The 16,944-nt window shown below is 42.4% G+C and overlaps 1 protein-coding gene across 1 annotated transcript in view; it reads right to left on the bottom strand.

Moving 5' to 3' along the window:
* The window catches only part of LOC111980003 (roundabout homolog 1), a 274,583-nt gene that overhangs the window by 61,206 nt on the left and 196,433 nt on the right, over positions 1–16,944 (bottom strand). Inside the window, exon 4 of the mRNA XM_070449749.1 lies at positions 4,228–4,329. Within this exon, the coding sequence (XP_070305850.1) occupies positions 4,228–4,329 (102 nt within the window). The remainder of the gene's footprint in view (positions 1–4,227; positions 4,330–16,944) is intronic.

The raw sequence follows: 16,944 nt of genomic DNA, 5'->3' as shown, positions 1-16,944 counted from the left end.
GTATGTAATTAAGTAAAAAGCCAATTTGGCATTTGCTCAGTAGATTGTTTTCACTGAGGAAATGTACGAGTCTGCTGTTAATGATAATGCAGAAGATTTTCTCAAGGTTGCTGTTGACGCATATCCCATGGTAGTTATGGGGTCAAATTTGTCTTCACTTTTGTGGATTGGGGTGATCTGTCCTTGGTTCCAAATATTGGGGAAGATGCCAGAACTAAGGATGATGTTAAAGAGTTTAAGTATAGCCAATTGGAATTTTTGGTTTGTATATTTGATCATTTCATTGAGGATCCACCACAGGCCTTTTTGGGCTGGAGGATTGCATTTTGTCCTGTAATTCATTCAATGTAATTTGAGAATCCAGTTGGTTCTGGTAGTCTATAATAGTTGATTCTAAGATTTGTATTTGATCATGTATAATGTTTTTGCTGTTTGTTCTTGTTATAGGGCCAAAAAGATTGGAGAAGTGGCTTACCCATACATCTCCATTTTGGACAGATAACTCTCGTGTTGTTGTTTGTTTAGTGTTTTCCAATTTTCTTCGATTTTCTGCTTGAAATTTTTGATTTGATAGGGAAGCTGAGAAGTCAAATATACTGTATTTTTCTACAGCCAAGTTTACACCTTCACTATTACAGTGAAATGTTTTGTCCAGGAAGTTATCTAAAAGGGATTGAATTTGTTGTTGCCTAATTGTTTTTTGGTATGTTCCCACACAACTTTCCTTCCATCTATAGCATTTCTTAATATTATTCAGTTAATTTGGCTTTGATGCCTCATGATTGAGCATTGCTATGTTCAAGGAAAGTGTGATGTTGCTGTGATCTGATAGGGTGTATCAGTGGGCTGACTGTGAACGCTCTGAGAGACTCGGATTGAGTTCAGTGATAAAGTAGTCTACAGTACTACTGCCAAGAGATGAGCTATACTGAAGGTGTACCTACCGAGTCACTCGAAGCCTACCATGACCATGTACATACCCAGCATGTGACAGAGCTACAAGAGTTGTGACCTGTTTGTGTGGTTTATGTTGGCGTAGTTGTGCCTAGGTGGGCATATGGGGGAGGGAATGCTGTCACCTCCAGGTAGGTATTTGTCCCCTGTGTGCTGAGGGTGTCAGGTTATTGTCAAGTTTTGGCATTTAGGTCGCCACAGACTAGTACATGTCCTGGGCCTGAAATTATTGATTTCCCCCTCCAGGATGGAGAAGCAATTAACTATGGGGATTCTAGTAGTGGGATATTGGTAGCACACAGGAGGACATTTTTCTATGTTGAGATCATTTCCTTTTGAATTTTTTGCCAAATGTTCCTGTTTTTATTAATTTAATAGAGTGAGTTAGGTCTGCTCTATACCCAAATTAGCATACCCCCTGAGTCCCTTCCCTGTTTCACACCTGGTAGTTTGGTGAATGGGACTACCAGCTTCTCAACGTCAGATCCAGAAAACACCAGCAAATACATCACTCCTGTCCTCCTCCTCCTTTTTTGAAATCAACAAAGCATGAGAAGACTTTACCTTTGTTTTGGTTTGTTTCTTCGTCAATTAGGGTGTGCAGGGTGAATATGTGGTCTGTCGTATGGTAATTAAGTAAAAAGCCAATTTGGCATTTGCTCAGTAGATTGTTTTCACTGAGGAAATGTACGAGTCTGCTGTTAATGATAATGCAGAAGATTTTCTCAAGGTTGCTGTTGACGCATATCCCATGGTAGTTATGGGGTCAAATTTGTCTTCACTTTTGTGGATTGGGGTGATCTGTCCTTGGTTCCAAATATTGGGGAAGATGCCAGAACTAAGGATGATGTTAAAGAGTTTAAGTATAGCCAATTGGAATTTTTGGTTTGTATATTTGATCATTTCATTGAGGATCCCACCACAGGCCTTTTTGGGCTGGAGGGATTGCATTTTGTCCTGTAATTCATTCAATGTAATTTGAGAATCCAGTTGGTTCTGGTAGTCTATAATAGTTGATTCTAAGATTTGTATTTGATCATGTATAATGTTTTTGCTGTTTGTTCTTTGTTATAGGGCCAAAAAGATTGGAGAAGTGGCTTACCCATACATCTCCATTTTGGACAGATAACTCTTCGTGTTGTTGTTTGTTTAGTGTTTTCCAATTTTCTTCGATTTTCTTCGATTTTCTGCTTGAAATTTTTTGATTTGATAGGGAAGCTGAGAGGTCAAATATACTGTTTAAGTTTTCTACAGCCAAGTTTACACCTTCACTATTACAGTGAAATGTTTTGTCCAGGAAGTTATCTAAAAGGGATTGAATTTGTTGTTGCCTAATTGTTTTTTGGTATGTTCCMASACAACTTTCCTTCCATCTATAGCATTTCTTAATATTATTCAGTTAATTTGGCTTTGATGCCTCATGATTGAGCATTGCTMTGTTCAAGGAAAGTGTGATGTTGCTGTGATCTGATAGGGTGTATCAGTGGGCTGACTGTGAACGCTCTGAGAGACTCGGATTGAGTTCAGTGATAAAGTAGTCTACAGTACTACTGCCAAGAGATGAGCTATACTGAAGGTGTACCTACCGAGTCACCTCGAAGCCTACCATTGACCATGTACATACCCAGCATGTGACAGAGCTACAAGAGTTGTGACCTGTTTGTGTTGGTTATGTTGGCGTAGTTGTGCCTAGGTGGGCATATGGGGGAGGGAATGCTGTCACCTCCAGGTAGGTATTTGTCCCCCTGTGTGCTGAGGGTGTCAGGTTATTGTCAAGTTTTGGCATTTAGGTCGCCACAGACTAGTACATGTCCCTGGGCCTGGAAATTATTGATTTCCCCCTCCAGGATGGAGAAGCCAATTAACTATGGGGATTCTAGTAGTGGGATATTGGTAGCACACAGGAGGACATTTTTCTATGTTGAGATCATTTCCTTTTGAATTTTTWGCCAAATGTTCCTGTTTTTATTAATTTAATAGAGTGAGTTAGGTCTGCTCTATACCAAATTAGCATACCCCCTGAGTCCCTTCCCTGTTTCACACCTGGTAGTTTGGTGAATGGGACTACCAGCTCTCTCAACGTCAGATCCACAACAACACCAGCAAATACATCACTCCTGTCCTCCTCCTCTCTMCTATCCCTCTCTCTCGCTMTYACCCTTCCTTTCCTGCGTTCCCCTCTATTTATGCATCTGCCACATCACCACCCAACCTGACCCCACTACAGTCAATATAGGGTGTTATATGATGTTATGCCACAGTATAGTACTCTATCTAGAAGTACTCCTGTTGATGCACTGTTGCACTGATGCATTGTTGCACTGATGATGCATCTGCACCACTGGCCGCTTGTCCAGTGCCCACCCACTCAAAACCTTCCCCCAAACGTCCTTCACCCCATTACTTCAAGCTTGGCCACAACAGAACCCCAGAACTCGCCGTGGTTTTAAGAAACAACAACAACTTTGGGAGTGGATGTTGTGTTAGAAACAGAGTACAAAGACAACACTCCATCACCAGCGCTGTATTGTTTACAGGGCCTGAGCACTCATTAGGAAACAGTCTTATCTGCAGGCCCATTAGTCCAATGAGCCGAGCTATAGCTATGAGACAGAAACCAAGCCGGCCTTCTGTTTACACACTGAGCCAGTACACTAGGGAAAACCACATACGCTATAGGGACTGGGGCCAACATGGCTGCCCTGACTTGACACTACAAGACCTTAGTTGATTTTGACTTCGTATTTTATTTTATATACTGTAGGTGTTGGTCCTCATGATATCCTGGACATAAATCAGGAGAAAAGAGGGAAGTACAAAGTCAACACAGCCTCCACCTCCCTCTTGTTGGTGCGGAGGAGAGCTGCTCTGTCCACTGCAGTTCCTCAGAGACAGACTGTCAATCCGGAGGAGGATAAGCCTTGGATCCCAACTAACAAGTCCCCTATACAGACAAACAAACAAACAAACATGCTTGCATACACACACACACCCTCCCCTGATTCCTTTTCACGCTTCCCCAGATAGCCTTTGTTCCAAATAGACATTGATTGGCCAAACCACAGTGCAATATGATTTCATTATGTTTGTCAAATAGATGATGCACTTGTTTCTCCTCATTATGCCACACGTCTGCCAACAGAGACACTTTGATCTTCCTGGAGCTTCGCCAGCAAGCAGTGGGCCGTGTTTGTGTGCATGCGCGCGCGCGTGTGTGTGTGTGTGTGTGTGTGTGTGTGTGTTCTTATACACATCTAGATGTGTATAAGAGACAGGGCTCAGGATGCCCACGGGGGGGTTGGCACTCCAGTACGGCAGGTTCCCCCGCCGCCACCATCACATCCGCTGGGTTCTGTCTAAAGTCATCACGCAGTACTGTGGAACAGAAGAGAGGAGGGGTTAATGGCCTGTTAGCATTGCAGGTACATTGCAGGTCGAAATGAAACAGAAAAAAAGGCACCCCAAAAAAATTCGCTAATGCACCAATGGACAGGGTATACGTGTCAAATATTCAAGACTATTATGACCAGACTCTCGATGTGTAATGACAAAACTCTGAAGTCTGAGCAAAGGCAGTCAATCATGTCCATCACAGATAGAGTCTTGAGGTATCTGGACATGATATAATGCTATAGTGTAAAGTGGTCTCGGGGGGCTGGGCCAAATCCCTGATGTGCTTTAGTGGTATAGGACTACCACTCTCTCTGTCTGATTAGACTAGCTCTCTCCCACCTGCATCTCCACTGTCACTCTCCACTCCAGCCCTGAGGGAATGTACAAACACACAGGCATACATTTGCATCACAATCCCATTTACGACTCCCAGGAACTTTGTTTGAAGTGTGAGATAAACACGAACAAAATACAACCTCTCCAGTTAATGTTTCCATACAATGTTTGCCCATCAAACCCTTCAAGAGAGATAGGTGGATATTTCGCAAGAGCCATTAAAAAGCTAGCTAGGTGAAAAACACACACTCAACATCTTCAAAGGTTTAAGGACCATTAACGCAACATCTCGATACATTATACATAGGGTTGCTTTACATGTGGCTTTATCACATGTAAAATATATGAAATAACATGATTTTCAAAGAAAAAATGTAATGACAAAGCAGTAAAACATTATCTTAAATATAAACCATCAACTTAGTGACTAACGTTGGTGTTTCATATGAGGGTTTCAGCATGAAATATCATTTACTTGCACATTTTATTTATTTTACCATGTCAGTATGCATTTGTTGTCAATGTTTCGGCCTCAAACAGTTGTGACAAAAGTCAATAGTTGGAAGAGTTGCAGAGTTAACTGAAAAGAATGCAATTTTTTATTAGATGCTTTTTCATTAATTTGGCTATTTTCTGTTGAACCATATAGTCTATCTACTAGAAACTCATGGACAATATGGACGCAGATATAAAAATGAATACTCKATATGAATAAAAAAAAGTTTTATTAAAGTATAAATTACCAAAGTTACGATAGATTGCCATAGATTTTCTGTTAATTACCTAAATTGCTGAAGATTCCTGTAACTTTGGTAAACTATCGATAGCTTTGCAACCCTAATCACACTAATCACACAGCAATAACAGCCTGACACAATTACAGTGTAATGGTAGTTAGTGAATATATGGCTGTGGAGGTGAATGGTAATGGTATCATACGTTTGTGTGAGGCTCTGTTTTGACTACAGAGACAATGAGTTTGTCAGGGAGCGAAGACAGGCTACTGTATCTGCTCCTGGTGATATTTAGACACTGATTGGACTTGAAGAAGGGATGAACATACTGGCGTACTGACCTAGCTAACAGAGGCCTAGAGAAGAGAAGAGATGGGAAAATAAGAGAAAAGATGGGAAGAGAAGAGAAGATAAGAGAAGATAAGAGATGGGAAGAGAAGAGAAGACAAAAGAAGAAAAGAGAAGAGTAGAAAAAATAGAGCAGCTATTTCAGCCCAGTCCAGGCTGTTTCAGTCAATCCCAGAGTCCCAGTCATTGTCTTCCCAGCCCGTTCTGGATGAATGTACAGCGAGTTAGCGACTACACCCTGAGGGACATCATGCTCTCATAAATTGGAGAAATTGTTCATCCCTTCTCCGCAGCTCTTTTCATTCTATAGAGAGCAATAGTAATGGTGTCTTTTTGTAGGCACTAACTCCGCCATGGTTCATTGAACAAAGCCTATAGGGGGAAAAAATTGAGTTGTTGTATGCTTGTTGGATAAATGCCGAAAATAAGTTATGTGTTAATCTTGTCACTACAGGGGGTGCTGTTTCAACTTCGACATTTTGCGTCTCCAAATTAAACTGCCTCGTACTCAATTCTTGCTCGTACAATATGCATATTATTATTACTATTGGATAGRAAACWATCTCTAGTTTCTAAAACCRTTTGAATTATGTCTGTGGGTGAACCAGAACTCTTTCTACAGCAAAAATCATGACAGGAACTGCGAAGGTCTGAAAACTAGGCTCTGATCTCGGATCAGTTTAAAACTCTGTGTGTGCGCTATGGATCTTAATGAACTGCACCCGCCTTCCCCTGGATGTCAGTAACCAATGAGAAGTGGAATGGAATCTCTACGTATTTATATTATGGAGTGACGTGTCCCTTCTTTTCGTCGCTCGCCAAGGCGCAAGAGGGGACATCAGAATGGCATGTTGAATAGCTCTTGTTATCGGGCTAAGATATATCCGTCTGTGATTTAATTCGAAATAGGTGTTAGAAACATCATAACGAAGTTATTTGAAACCGATTTATATCAGTTTATGCGAGTATATTGCTATTTTCGGAATTTTCATAGTATTGCGTTTGAGGATTTGGACATGTGTGTGCCAGGTAGCTACTATTAGCTGCTAGTTCCGACGTTGAAGTGGACGTTTTACAATGACGATTCTTTTGGACAAAAGGACACCTTGCCCAAGATTCTGATGGAAGCTCGTCCAAAAGTAAGAACTATTTATGATTTTATTCCGTATTTATGTGGAAAAATGTAAACGCATTTTTCGGCCAATATTGCGGCACTAGTCTGGCTGTAACGCACACTGTATGTCAAGTAAGGTTAATTTTAAAAATCTAAATCACCGGTTGCATTAATAACCAATGCATCTTTCATTAGCTGTCCAACCTGTATTTTTTTAGTCAATCTAATCGATAAATAATCGTAAACTTAGGTGCCCTTCCAAGATGGCGCCGGCCAGAATGCATGCCATGTTTTGACTGATTACATAGCATAACCACGATTTSTGATGCTAAATATGCACATTTTCGAACAAACTCTATATGCATTGTGTAATATGATGTTACAGGACTGTCATCTGAAGAATTCTGAGAAGGTTAGTGAAAAMATTWATATATTTTGGTGGYGATAACRTTATCGCSCYYTTTGCMTYRAWTYMATGCTGGGGTGATGTTAGCTCATGTGGTATGCTAATATAACGATATATTGTGTTTTCGCTGTAAAACACTTAGAAAATCTGAAATATTGTCTGGATTCACAAGATCTGTGTTTTTCAATTGCTGTACGCTGTGTATTTTTCAGAAATGTTTTAAGATGAGTAATTAGGTAATACACGTTGCTCTCTGTAGTTATTCTAGTCGCTTTGGGTGAGTTTTGTGATAGTGGCTGCAATGGTAAACTGTGATTTATACCTGAAAAATKCACATTTTTCWAAAAAAACATATGCTATACCATAAATATGTTATCAGACTGTCATCTTATGAAGTTGTTTCTTGGTTAGTGGCTATATATATCTTTATTTAGTCGAATTAGTGATAGCTACTGATGGAGTAAAAAAATGGTGGACAAAAAAAAGTGGTGTCTTTTGCTATGGTGGTTAGCTAATAGAAATACATATTTTGTCTTCCCTGTAAAACATTWAAAAAATCGGAAATGATGGCTGGATTCACAAGATCTSTATCTTTCATTTGGTGTCTTGGACTTGTGATTTCATGAACATTTGATTATATGATATCCCTGTGGCTTTAGGCTAGGCTATGCTAGTCAGCTCTTTTGATGGGGGGGATCCCGGATCCGGGGTTGTGACTCATTAGAGGTTAATTAAACACAGGCCTAAGAGATATATGTTCTGTTCGAAGAGATAATCTTCATCAGTTAACGTCACCCTTTATGAATTTTGAAGCATTTACTTAATTAAAAAAAGCACATAAAGGCTTCATAATGCATAAAGGTCATGTTAATTGACTGATATTATCTCATAGAACAAAATGTATAAGATCTCATAAGCCTGTGTTAACCTCAGAACTTATTTTCAGCGTTTATCCGAAAACACWAATCTTTCCCCATTCATTTTCCCCATRGGAATGGCTGAACAAACCAGATGTAACTTATTTCCAGGTTTTAGGACTACAAGCTGGCAGGCTCTATTCCCAATAYAGTTAATGATGCCCCCCTCCCTTCTCGCCAGTCCCCTCGCTGCCAGCATTTAATCAACACTGTCTCCCCAAACCAGATTACATTACATTACATTTCACTGCATAGATTACATTGAAGCACATTGCATTACCCTACATTTCAGTACCAGGCACTATATTTTATTTCATTACACAATATGACATTATGTTACATTGTACTGTATTGTAAGACATTCCTCTGTGTCTAGGTTGAATTTGTGTGCACACTCAAAAGTGAATAATGTCTTACAGCTAACRAATTAATTTTACATGAACTCATCACAAAAAAACTTTATAGAGTCTTCCAGAATGTCTAACTGTCATATTTAACAGTTGGTGGTTATCAAGGGAACATGCATGTTGTAAAAGCCATGTAAGCCCATCTATGCAAACCACCAGTGATGTATGCAAATGAGAGTAATCACAGACGTGCCTGACATTTGGGTATGAATAGAATTTGCATACTCACTCATGTTGCTTACGACGCTACAACCTTATCGGTACAGCAAAATTATGTACGTCTGTCAAAATATACTATATTGTTAGTGGCCACGGGAGTCTGATGACAAATACATGTGTGACACCATAATTATACCAGCTAGAGTCCCACTGACTAACAATGTGTTTACCTGAGACTACTGAATGGAATGCTGTTTATCATTTATATTGGAATGTTTTGCTATTGATTCTTCTAGGTCAAATTCTCCGTTTTCTGTCACTGCTATTTTTTACTGTAGCTGTGAAGGCAAATTCAGTTTAGCGTAGCTCTAAGAGCAACAACACTGACCGAGGGGGTAATTACATTAGGGTGAAGTACACTTTGGACCTCTGACATTTACAGCCCCAAACCCAGACAGAGAACACTTCATTTTGGACTCACACCCCACAGCCAAAAGGGATAATCCAGTAGTTCTGTATAATTTCTTGGACAGTAGTTCTGAAAGTTGCGCTCACAAGCCAAAAGTGGTCCCTGAAAATTGGGTACTACGTCATACTGCACATTGACACATCCAGCCCATTGTGCGAAGTTTCAAAAATACTTAGACGTTGCCAAAGTTCCGGAGCATGTCTTTAACCTCCCAAATCACAGGTTGTAGGAAAGCAAAATAAAGGGATATAAAGGCACAGGAGGAGACAGGCAGAGAGGGAAAGAGTAGTACCAGTAGCAAATGCTTATTAAAGTGTTTGACAGTGAGAGAGAAGCCTCAGCTTTTCTGGATTCAGGAACATCAAACCGAACCTCCCTTCTGCGCCCTTAACCTTCAACTCCCAGTCCCTCTCCATCCGTTACAGCGCGTTCATTAACAGCCACTAGCGCTCATGGCAAGTCAGGCCATTTATTCCGCCTCCCTTATACAGTGCATATACAGTATATACAGTACCAGTCAAAAGTTTGGACACACCTACTCATTCAAGGGTTTTTCTTTATTTTTTACTATTTTCTACATTGTAGAATAATAATGAAGACATCAAAACTATGAAATAACACATATGGAATCATATAGTAACCAAAAAAGTGTTAAACAAATCAAAATATATTTTATATTTGAGATTCTTCAAAGTAGCCACCCTTTGCCTTGATGACAGCTTTGCACACTCTTGGCATTCTCCCAACCAGCTTCATGAGGTAGTCACCTGGAATGCATTTCAATTAACAGGTGTGCATTGTTAAAAGTTAATTTGTGGAATTTATTTCCTTCTTAATGCGTTTGAGCCAATCAGTGGTGTGACAAGGTAGGCGTGGTATACAGAAGATAGACGTATTTGGTAAAAGTCCAAATTATGTCAAGAACAGCTCAATAAGCAAAGAGAAACGACAGTCCTTCATTACTTTAAGACATGAAGGTCAGTTAATGCGGAAAGTTTCTTCAAGTGCAGTCGCAAAAACCATCATGTGCTATGATGAAACTGGCTCTCTTGAGGACTGCCACAGGAAAGGAAAACCCAGAGTTACCTCTGCTGCAGAGGATAAGTTCATTAGAGTTAACTGCACCTCAGATTGCAGCCCAAATAAATGCTTCACAGAGTTCAAGTAAAAGACACATCTCAACATCAACTGTTCAGAGGAGACTGCGTGAATCAGGCCTTCATGGTCGAATTTCTGCAAAGAAACCACTACTAAAGGACACTAAKAAGAAGAAGAAAGGTGCTTGGGCCAACAAATACGAGCAATGGACATTACACCGGTGGAAATCTGTCCTCTGGTCTGATGAGTCCAAATTTGAGATTTTTATTCCAACGCCATGTCTTGTGAAACACAGAGTAGTGAACGGATGATCTCCGCATGTGTAGTTCCCACCGGAAGCATGGAGGAGGAGGTGTGATGGTGGGAGTGCGTTTGCTGGTGACACTGTCTGTGATTTATTTAGAATTCAAGGCAGACTTAACCTGGCTACCATAGCATAGCGGGACTATCATTCGTTTTTTTCAACAGAACAATGACACAACACACCTCTGGGCTGTGTACGGTCTATTTGACCAAGAAGGATGGAGTGCTGCATCAGATGACCTGGCCTCCACGATCACCCGACCTAACCAATTGATATGGATTGGGATGAGTTGGACCGCAGGAAAAGCAGCCAACAAATTCTCAGCATATGTGGGAACTCCTTCAAGACTGTTGGAAAATGTCATTCCATTTAAGCTCGTTGAGAGAATGCCAAGAGTGCGCAAAGCTGTCATAAAGCAAAGTGGCTACTTTGAAGAACCTCAAATATAAAATATATTTTGATTTGTTTAACACTTTTTTGGGTGATACATGATTCCATATGTGTTTATTCATAGTTTTGATGTCTCACTAATTCTACCAATGTAGAAAATAGTAAAAATAAAAGAAAAACCTTGAATGAGTAGGTCCTGTCCAAAACTTTTGACTGGTACTGTACGTTAACTTAGGGAATGATGGATATTGGGAACAGCTGCTGAGACGTCATATTAGAAGACCATGGCTGTCAGTCCTGTTGGTGTGTCCTAATGGCTGTGACAGTAATGAAGACGGGGAGCTGCTACCTACCACTCAGCAGCGCAAACCAGCCCAGACAGGAGAGACTCAGCTCAGAGAACATTGAGCTATGCCGGGAGAAAATGGAAAACTGCCACCGCAATTCCTCAACTCTCCACATGTGAGGCACAGGCTGAACTGGATACAAAGACAACTCACATCTCCCCCAAAATGGCAGGCAGAATGGTCAGTTTTCCGGTCATGGGCCACTGACAATCCTTTCCTGTCTCCTCTGGCTGCCAGCTCCCAGAAGCATCACAAGGAACACAGATGTGATTAGTGGSACAGGACTCCAGACCCCACAACATGCTCCAAAATGTACACTGGTGTAATCTTAGGTCTAGACACACTAGCCGGGCCCCTGCTACAATTGGAAATGTGAGAAGATGAGATCCAGTGAATGTAGATGGCAAAGACAGAGATGGCRAGAGAGAGGTAAAGASAGAGATGGAGAGGGGGATGGATGGATAGAGACCATCGAAAAATAAGAGGGAGGGAAATAGAAAGAGAGAAAATTAGAGAGCACGAGAGAGAGAAAATGAGAGCAAAACAAAAATAGAGAGAGAATGAGACAGAGACCGAGAGAACTATAGAGAGCGTGAGAGGGGAATATTTTTGCATCTCTCTTTACGTATCGCTGAGCAGACTCCTGCTCCTGATAAAGCAGCTAAATTGTGCTAATTTGGCCTGCGTACCAGCCAACTCTGTCCAACATTACCAGTCATAAATAACACAGGATTAAACCTTGAACATGCCAGGCCAGGGGAGCCCAGCCAACAGAACAGGGAGAGAGAGAGCACAGCCAGCGCTCAGCCTCACAGAGAGCAAACACGAAACAATGAGAAAGTACAACATGGGTAATCACTCCCAGATGGCTCCAGCTCTCTCCTCTCAGGCAGACCGCCTCGCTGGAGGGGGAGATGCCTGATGAGCAGCGTGGACATGGGAGAACAAATTGGGATGACCCTCTAATTGGTGACATTTTAGACTGACTCTTTCAGTCTCACGTGTGATCACCCCGGCCCCTCTGATCTGATCCAGCGACCAGGGAGAAAACTGGCTGACTACAGGCAGTCTACAGGCCTGCAACTGACTGACTCGCTGGATGGCTTATTGGCTAAGTGACTGGGGCCTGATGAGAAACAGCTGTTCCCATGTTGCATGATAAAAGGCATGCCTTGTGGGACACAAAAACATGGCTGCATTTACTTGAGACAGGAACAAAAACTGAACCATGAGAACTCTAGGTAGCCTAGCAGTTAAGAGTGTTGGGCAAGTAACCGAAAAGTTGTTGGTTCGAATCCCAGAGCCGGCAAGGTGGAAAAAACCCTAACAACAACTGCGTCCCAAGTGCTGATGATGTCGMTTAATGCAGYCCCCCGCACCTCTCTGATTCAGAGGGGTTGGGTTACATGTGGAAGTTGTGCAACTGCTAGGTATCACTTTCCCCTTCCCTTTTTGTGTAAAGAGTCTCCTAGCTTCGGAGTGTTGTAAAAGCATGATTAGTTAGCGCACAAACAACCTGGTGGAACTGATGTTTTAAGCATTGTTGTTAAAGTAACTGTTCAGTGTTTCCAGATATCTATGAAATATTACCTATAATTAATTGCAATAYGAGTTAAATGGTAGTTAAATAGGTTGAAAACAGCTTTTATGTGTTGGAATGGTGTGGGTGTACCCCAACAACAGAATGGTTTGGGCAAACCGGTCATTAAAATTATTAATGAGAGTAGACTGCTGATTGGCCAGCTCATCCTCCTCAGTAGGATGACATCATCCTTTATGAGGAAAAGCAAGCAGTTTTTAAATGGTCTGTTGGAGATGGGGTTTTTGAAGTGAGTTTTCTCAAATGTATGTTTTAGCTGAAAATACGAGTATAGGATGAGTAAACAACATTATTAACAAAATATTAACTTTTAAAAGTTAGATTTTCACTGGACAGTTACTTTAAGTTGCTAAGAACATTAGGTGATTTTGCAGGATAATACACACGCGCACACACACCACACAATCTGCTAAACTAGTTTTCTCMTTCTCTTTCTCCACATCCTCCCTCTTTCTTACATTACATTGCCTCTCCCTCTCATCCATCAGCCCCATGTAATTCCTCCCCTGCAGTATTTTTGTAAAGTAATCCTGACAGTCTCCTTCCTTGAACCAGTGTACCTGACACCACTTTCTACTCTTAAATCCTCCAAACCAGCAGGCTCCATACTACAACCTCTACTGGCATGCAGAAATAGAGAGGGAGATATAGGAGGGAGAGAATGAGGGAGAGGGTTGACGGGGAGGGAGAAAGAAAGGTAGAGGGAGAAAGATAGAGATAGAGAAACAGAGAGGAAGACCGATGGAATGGGAGCAGAGGGAGAGGTCAGTGACTGTGCGTTAGTGGAGCTCTGTGCTCTGCAAGGAGCGCTAACATATTTAAGCTATCCCAGCTAGCCTGCAGGCCTGTCCGTTGAGCTGAACCCTGCACCTCCTACTCTCTCCCTCCCTCTCTCCATCTGATCCCTCGCTCCAGAGCAGAATCCCACAGCCCACTTCAAAGGCGGAGCCCCCTGGACACGGAGTCTTAACCCTGGATTTGATTCTGTCTGACTGCTGGGCCCGATGGAGCCTCTCTTTCTCTCCTCTTCACTCCCAGCCTGAGGATAGAGCAGGAGCATACTCACTGCAGCAGTAATCCTCTCAACACAGACAGACAGGGCACACTGTAGCCCTGCAGACAGGGGCACACACCACAAAGCACAGKCCCTCATCCTCCCAATACATCAGAGCATGTGTTAGCCAGAGGGGCCCGGGGTAACCTAACCACTAACCACAGCCCACCCTAATCCTGCCTCTTCCCTCCATTTTGTCTTCTCTATCCTTTTCCTGCTAATGCCGACCTTCTGTGAAACTGGTTGCACCATTTTGTTAAAACTGTTTGTCATGTCTTTGTAGGTATGGTTAGAAAAACTTGACACTACCTCCTCTCATCCTTGTTTCAATTAGGCTATCACTCCAAGTTGGAATAGTTTATAATTACAGTAAGTTGTAGGTTAAAAGACAACGGCTGCCAATAGTAGTTGTGGTTCTCCATCCACCTAGAGTGTGACTGTGTGATGGTGAGCAGAGCCTGGGTTTAAGGCCAGGAGTCTAGTTGAGCACCTGTCACTACCTCAGACAGCCTTGTCATACAATGGGCAGCCAGCAACACTGAGATWCCGTTGAAATGAATGAGCTTCCCCCCAGTGCACACGCTGGGCAAGGAGGCCTATATAAATACATACAGATTACAGAACACACACACATACACACCTGCTGGTCATGCAACACTTGGTAGAGACCTCAAAGAACGTTAGGGCGGAACCATTTGGCCCATCAAGCAGGAGTTTGTGTACACTATCTATCCTCTTCCAGTCTGTGGAGATAACAGATATCGGCCACTCTGGACCAATTGCATTACAGTCTTTGTCCAACTATATGGAGTTGATTTTGTAATAGAGTAAAACATTAACATTGATCTAGTGTACCCTGCTGTCAACCAAGCTGCCATGTAAGGTGACTTCACCAGGCCTTAAATAGAGAGGTGAGAACTTGCCCGAGGAACATATTCTGTTCTCAACTAGCTATGTTATAATAACCTAATTTTACCACCTTGTTAGTTAAAAGCACTGACACTTCAACAACAGGGAATGGAGAGCCTGTCTTCTCTGTGTCTACAGTGTACTGTTCCCTGTGTCTTCACTGTGTCTACAGTGTACTGTTACCTGTGTCTTCACTGTGTCTACAGTGTACTGTTCCCTGGGTCTTCCCTGTCTACAGTGTACTGTTCCCTGTGTCTTCCCTGTGTCTACAGTGTACTGTTTCCTGTGTCTTCCCTGTGTCTACAGTGTACTGTTCCCTGGGTCTTCCCTGTGTCTACAGTGTACTGTTCCCTGTGTCTCACTGTGTCTACAGTGTACTGTCTCCTGTGTCTTCACTGACTGTGTCTACAGTGTACTGTTCCCTGTGTCTTCACTGTGTCTATGTGTACTGTTCCCTGGTCTTCACTGTGTCTACAGTGTACTGTTCCCTGTGTCTTCACTGGTCTACAGTGTACTGTTCCCTGTGTCTTCACTGTGTCTACAGTGTACTGTTCCTGTGTCTTCACTGTGTCTATAGTGTAACTGTTCCTGTGTCCCTGTGTCTACAGTGTACGTTCCTGGGCTTCACTGTGTCTACAGTGTACGTTCCTCATGTGTCTTCACTAGTGTCTTAGTGTACTGTTCCCTGTGTCTTCACTGTAGTCTGACTAGTGTACTGTTCCCTTGGGTCTGTCCCTGTCGGTCTATTCAGGTGTGACTAGTTTGCGCCTGTGTCTTCTTCACTGTGTCGTATAGTATAGTCTGTTCTCACTGTGTTGTCTTCAACTGTGGTCTATATGTGTACTTGTCCTGTGTCTTCCCTGCGTCATTCCTAATGTGTTTTCCGCTATGCCCTCTCAATAGCGAAATACCATGTTCCAGTGCCATCTTGTGTCCCACTGAGCAGATGGCCTCATGCCCACATGCATGGCTGTGGTGACTGCACCAGTGGTGCTGCATGGTGACCACGGTCATCCTGCCAATAACTTCAAGGAGGGGGAGGGAAAAGGGTTCCTCACAGGCCTGATGGAAGACTACGTAGCCCCGAAAGCAATCAGCAAGCAAGTGTAGCACCGATATATAATCTACTGTACATACTCTCATTAAGTATACTCACTCGGCGCTTTGCTACAGCTCTCGGACATACATCACAGCGAGCAGACAAGGGTAGGAGAAATATTCAGCAGCGTTGCGCATCTCAATGCACGGCACAGCACTATGGCGTATCACACAGACCGCATTTGAATCTGCCAGTGTTTATTTCCCCTGCAAAACTGTTCATCAGGACTTGAGGACTGGGGAACTGGTGGTCTGCTCTGCTTGACCAGTGGGTAGACTTTTTGACAGACTTGGCACCTCAGTTTAAATAAATAAACCCTGTATTTTGATTGGAGGGTTGTGGAGAAAGCAGCCGGGGCCAGCAGGAAAGCACATTGGCCAAGAGAGAAATGTTTCAACCCTGGGCCCACGAAACTTCACCACATTCTATTAACCCCCACTTCCCATCCATAAGCTGCACCCCTTACCTCTTCCTACATGAAAGGATCCCGAGCATAAACTACAGGGGTACCGAGACATCAAACCCATGTCCTGTAGGGATGTRGAGACTGCATTAGGTACAGTATGACATGTCTTGGCCAAACAAACTCTCCCTTCACAGTCTTTCTCTCAGCACAGCCTGCCTGCTTCCTCCCTCAGAGAGCACTAAAGTTATCCCTCTACTGCAAATACACATGTACTGTACATTAAGCTACATAAATCACAGCCTACACTATACTTTACAGCTTGGCCACTTCATTTTATGGCATAACACAGATGCGTTGGCAAAGCCGTGCCATGGTGAAAGTCAGAGAACTACAGTATGTTGAAACTACAGCTACAAAAACCCACATTTTGGACGCTTAGAAATAACACAATATTTATTTATTTTTTCTCTCCGTTTTTTTGTTGTTGAMGGTAGATCAGC

This window comes from Salvelinus sp. IW2-2015, linkage group LG20, assembly GCF_002910315.2.
Source record: "Salvelinus sp. IW2-2015 linkage group LG20, ASM291031v2, whole genome shotgun sequence".
NCBI lineage: Eukaryota > Metazoa > Chordata > Actinopteri > Salmoniformes > Salmonidae > Salvelinus > Salvelinus sp. IW2-2015.
This window is presented reverse-complemented; position numbering and strand designations above follow the sequence as displayed.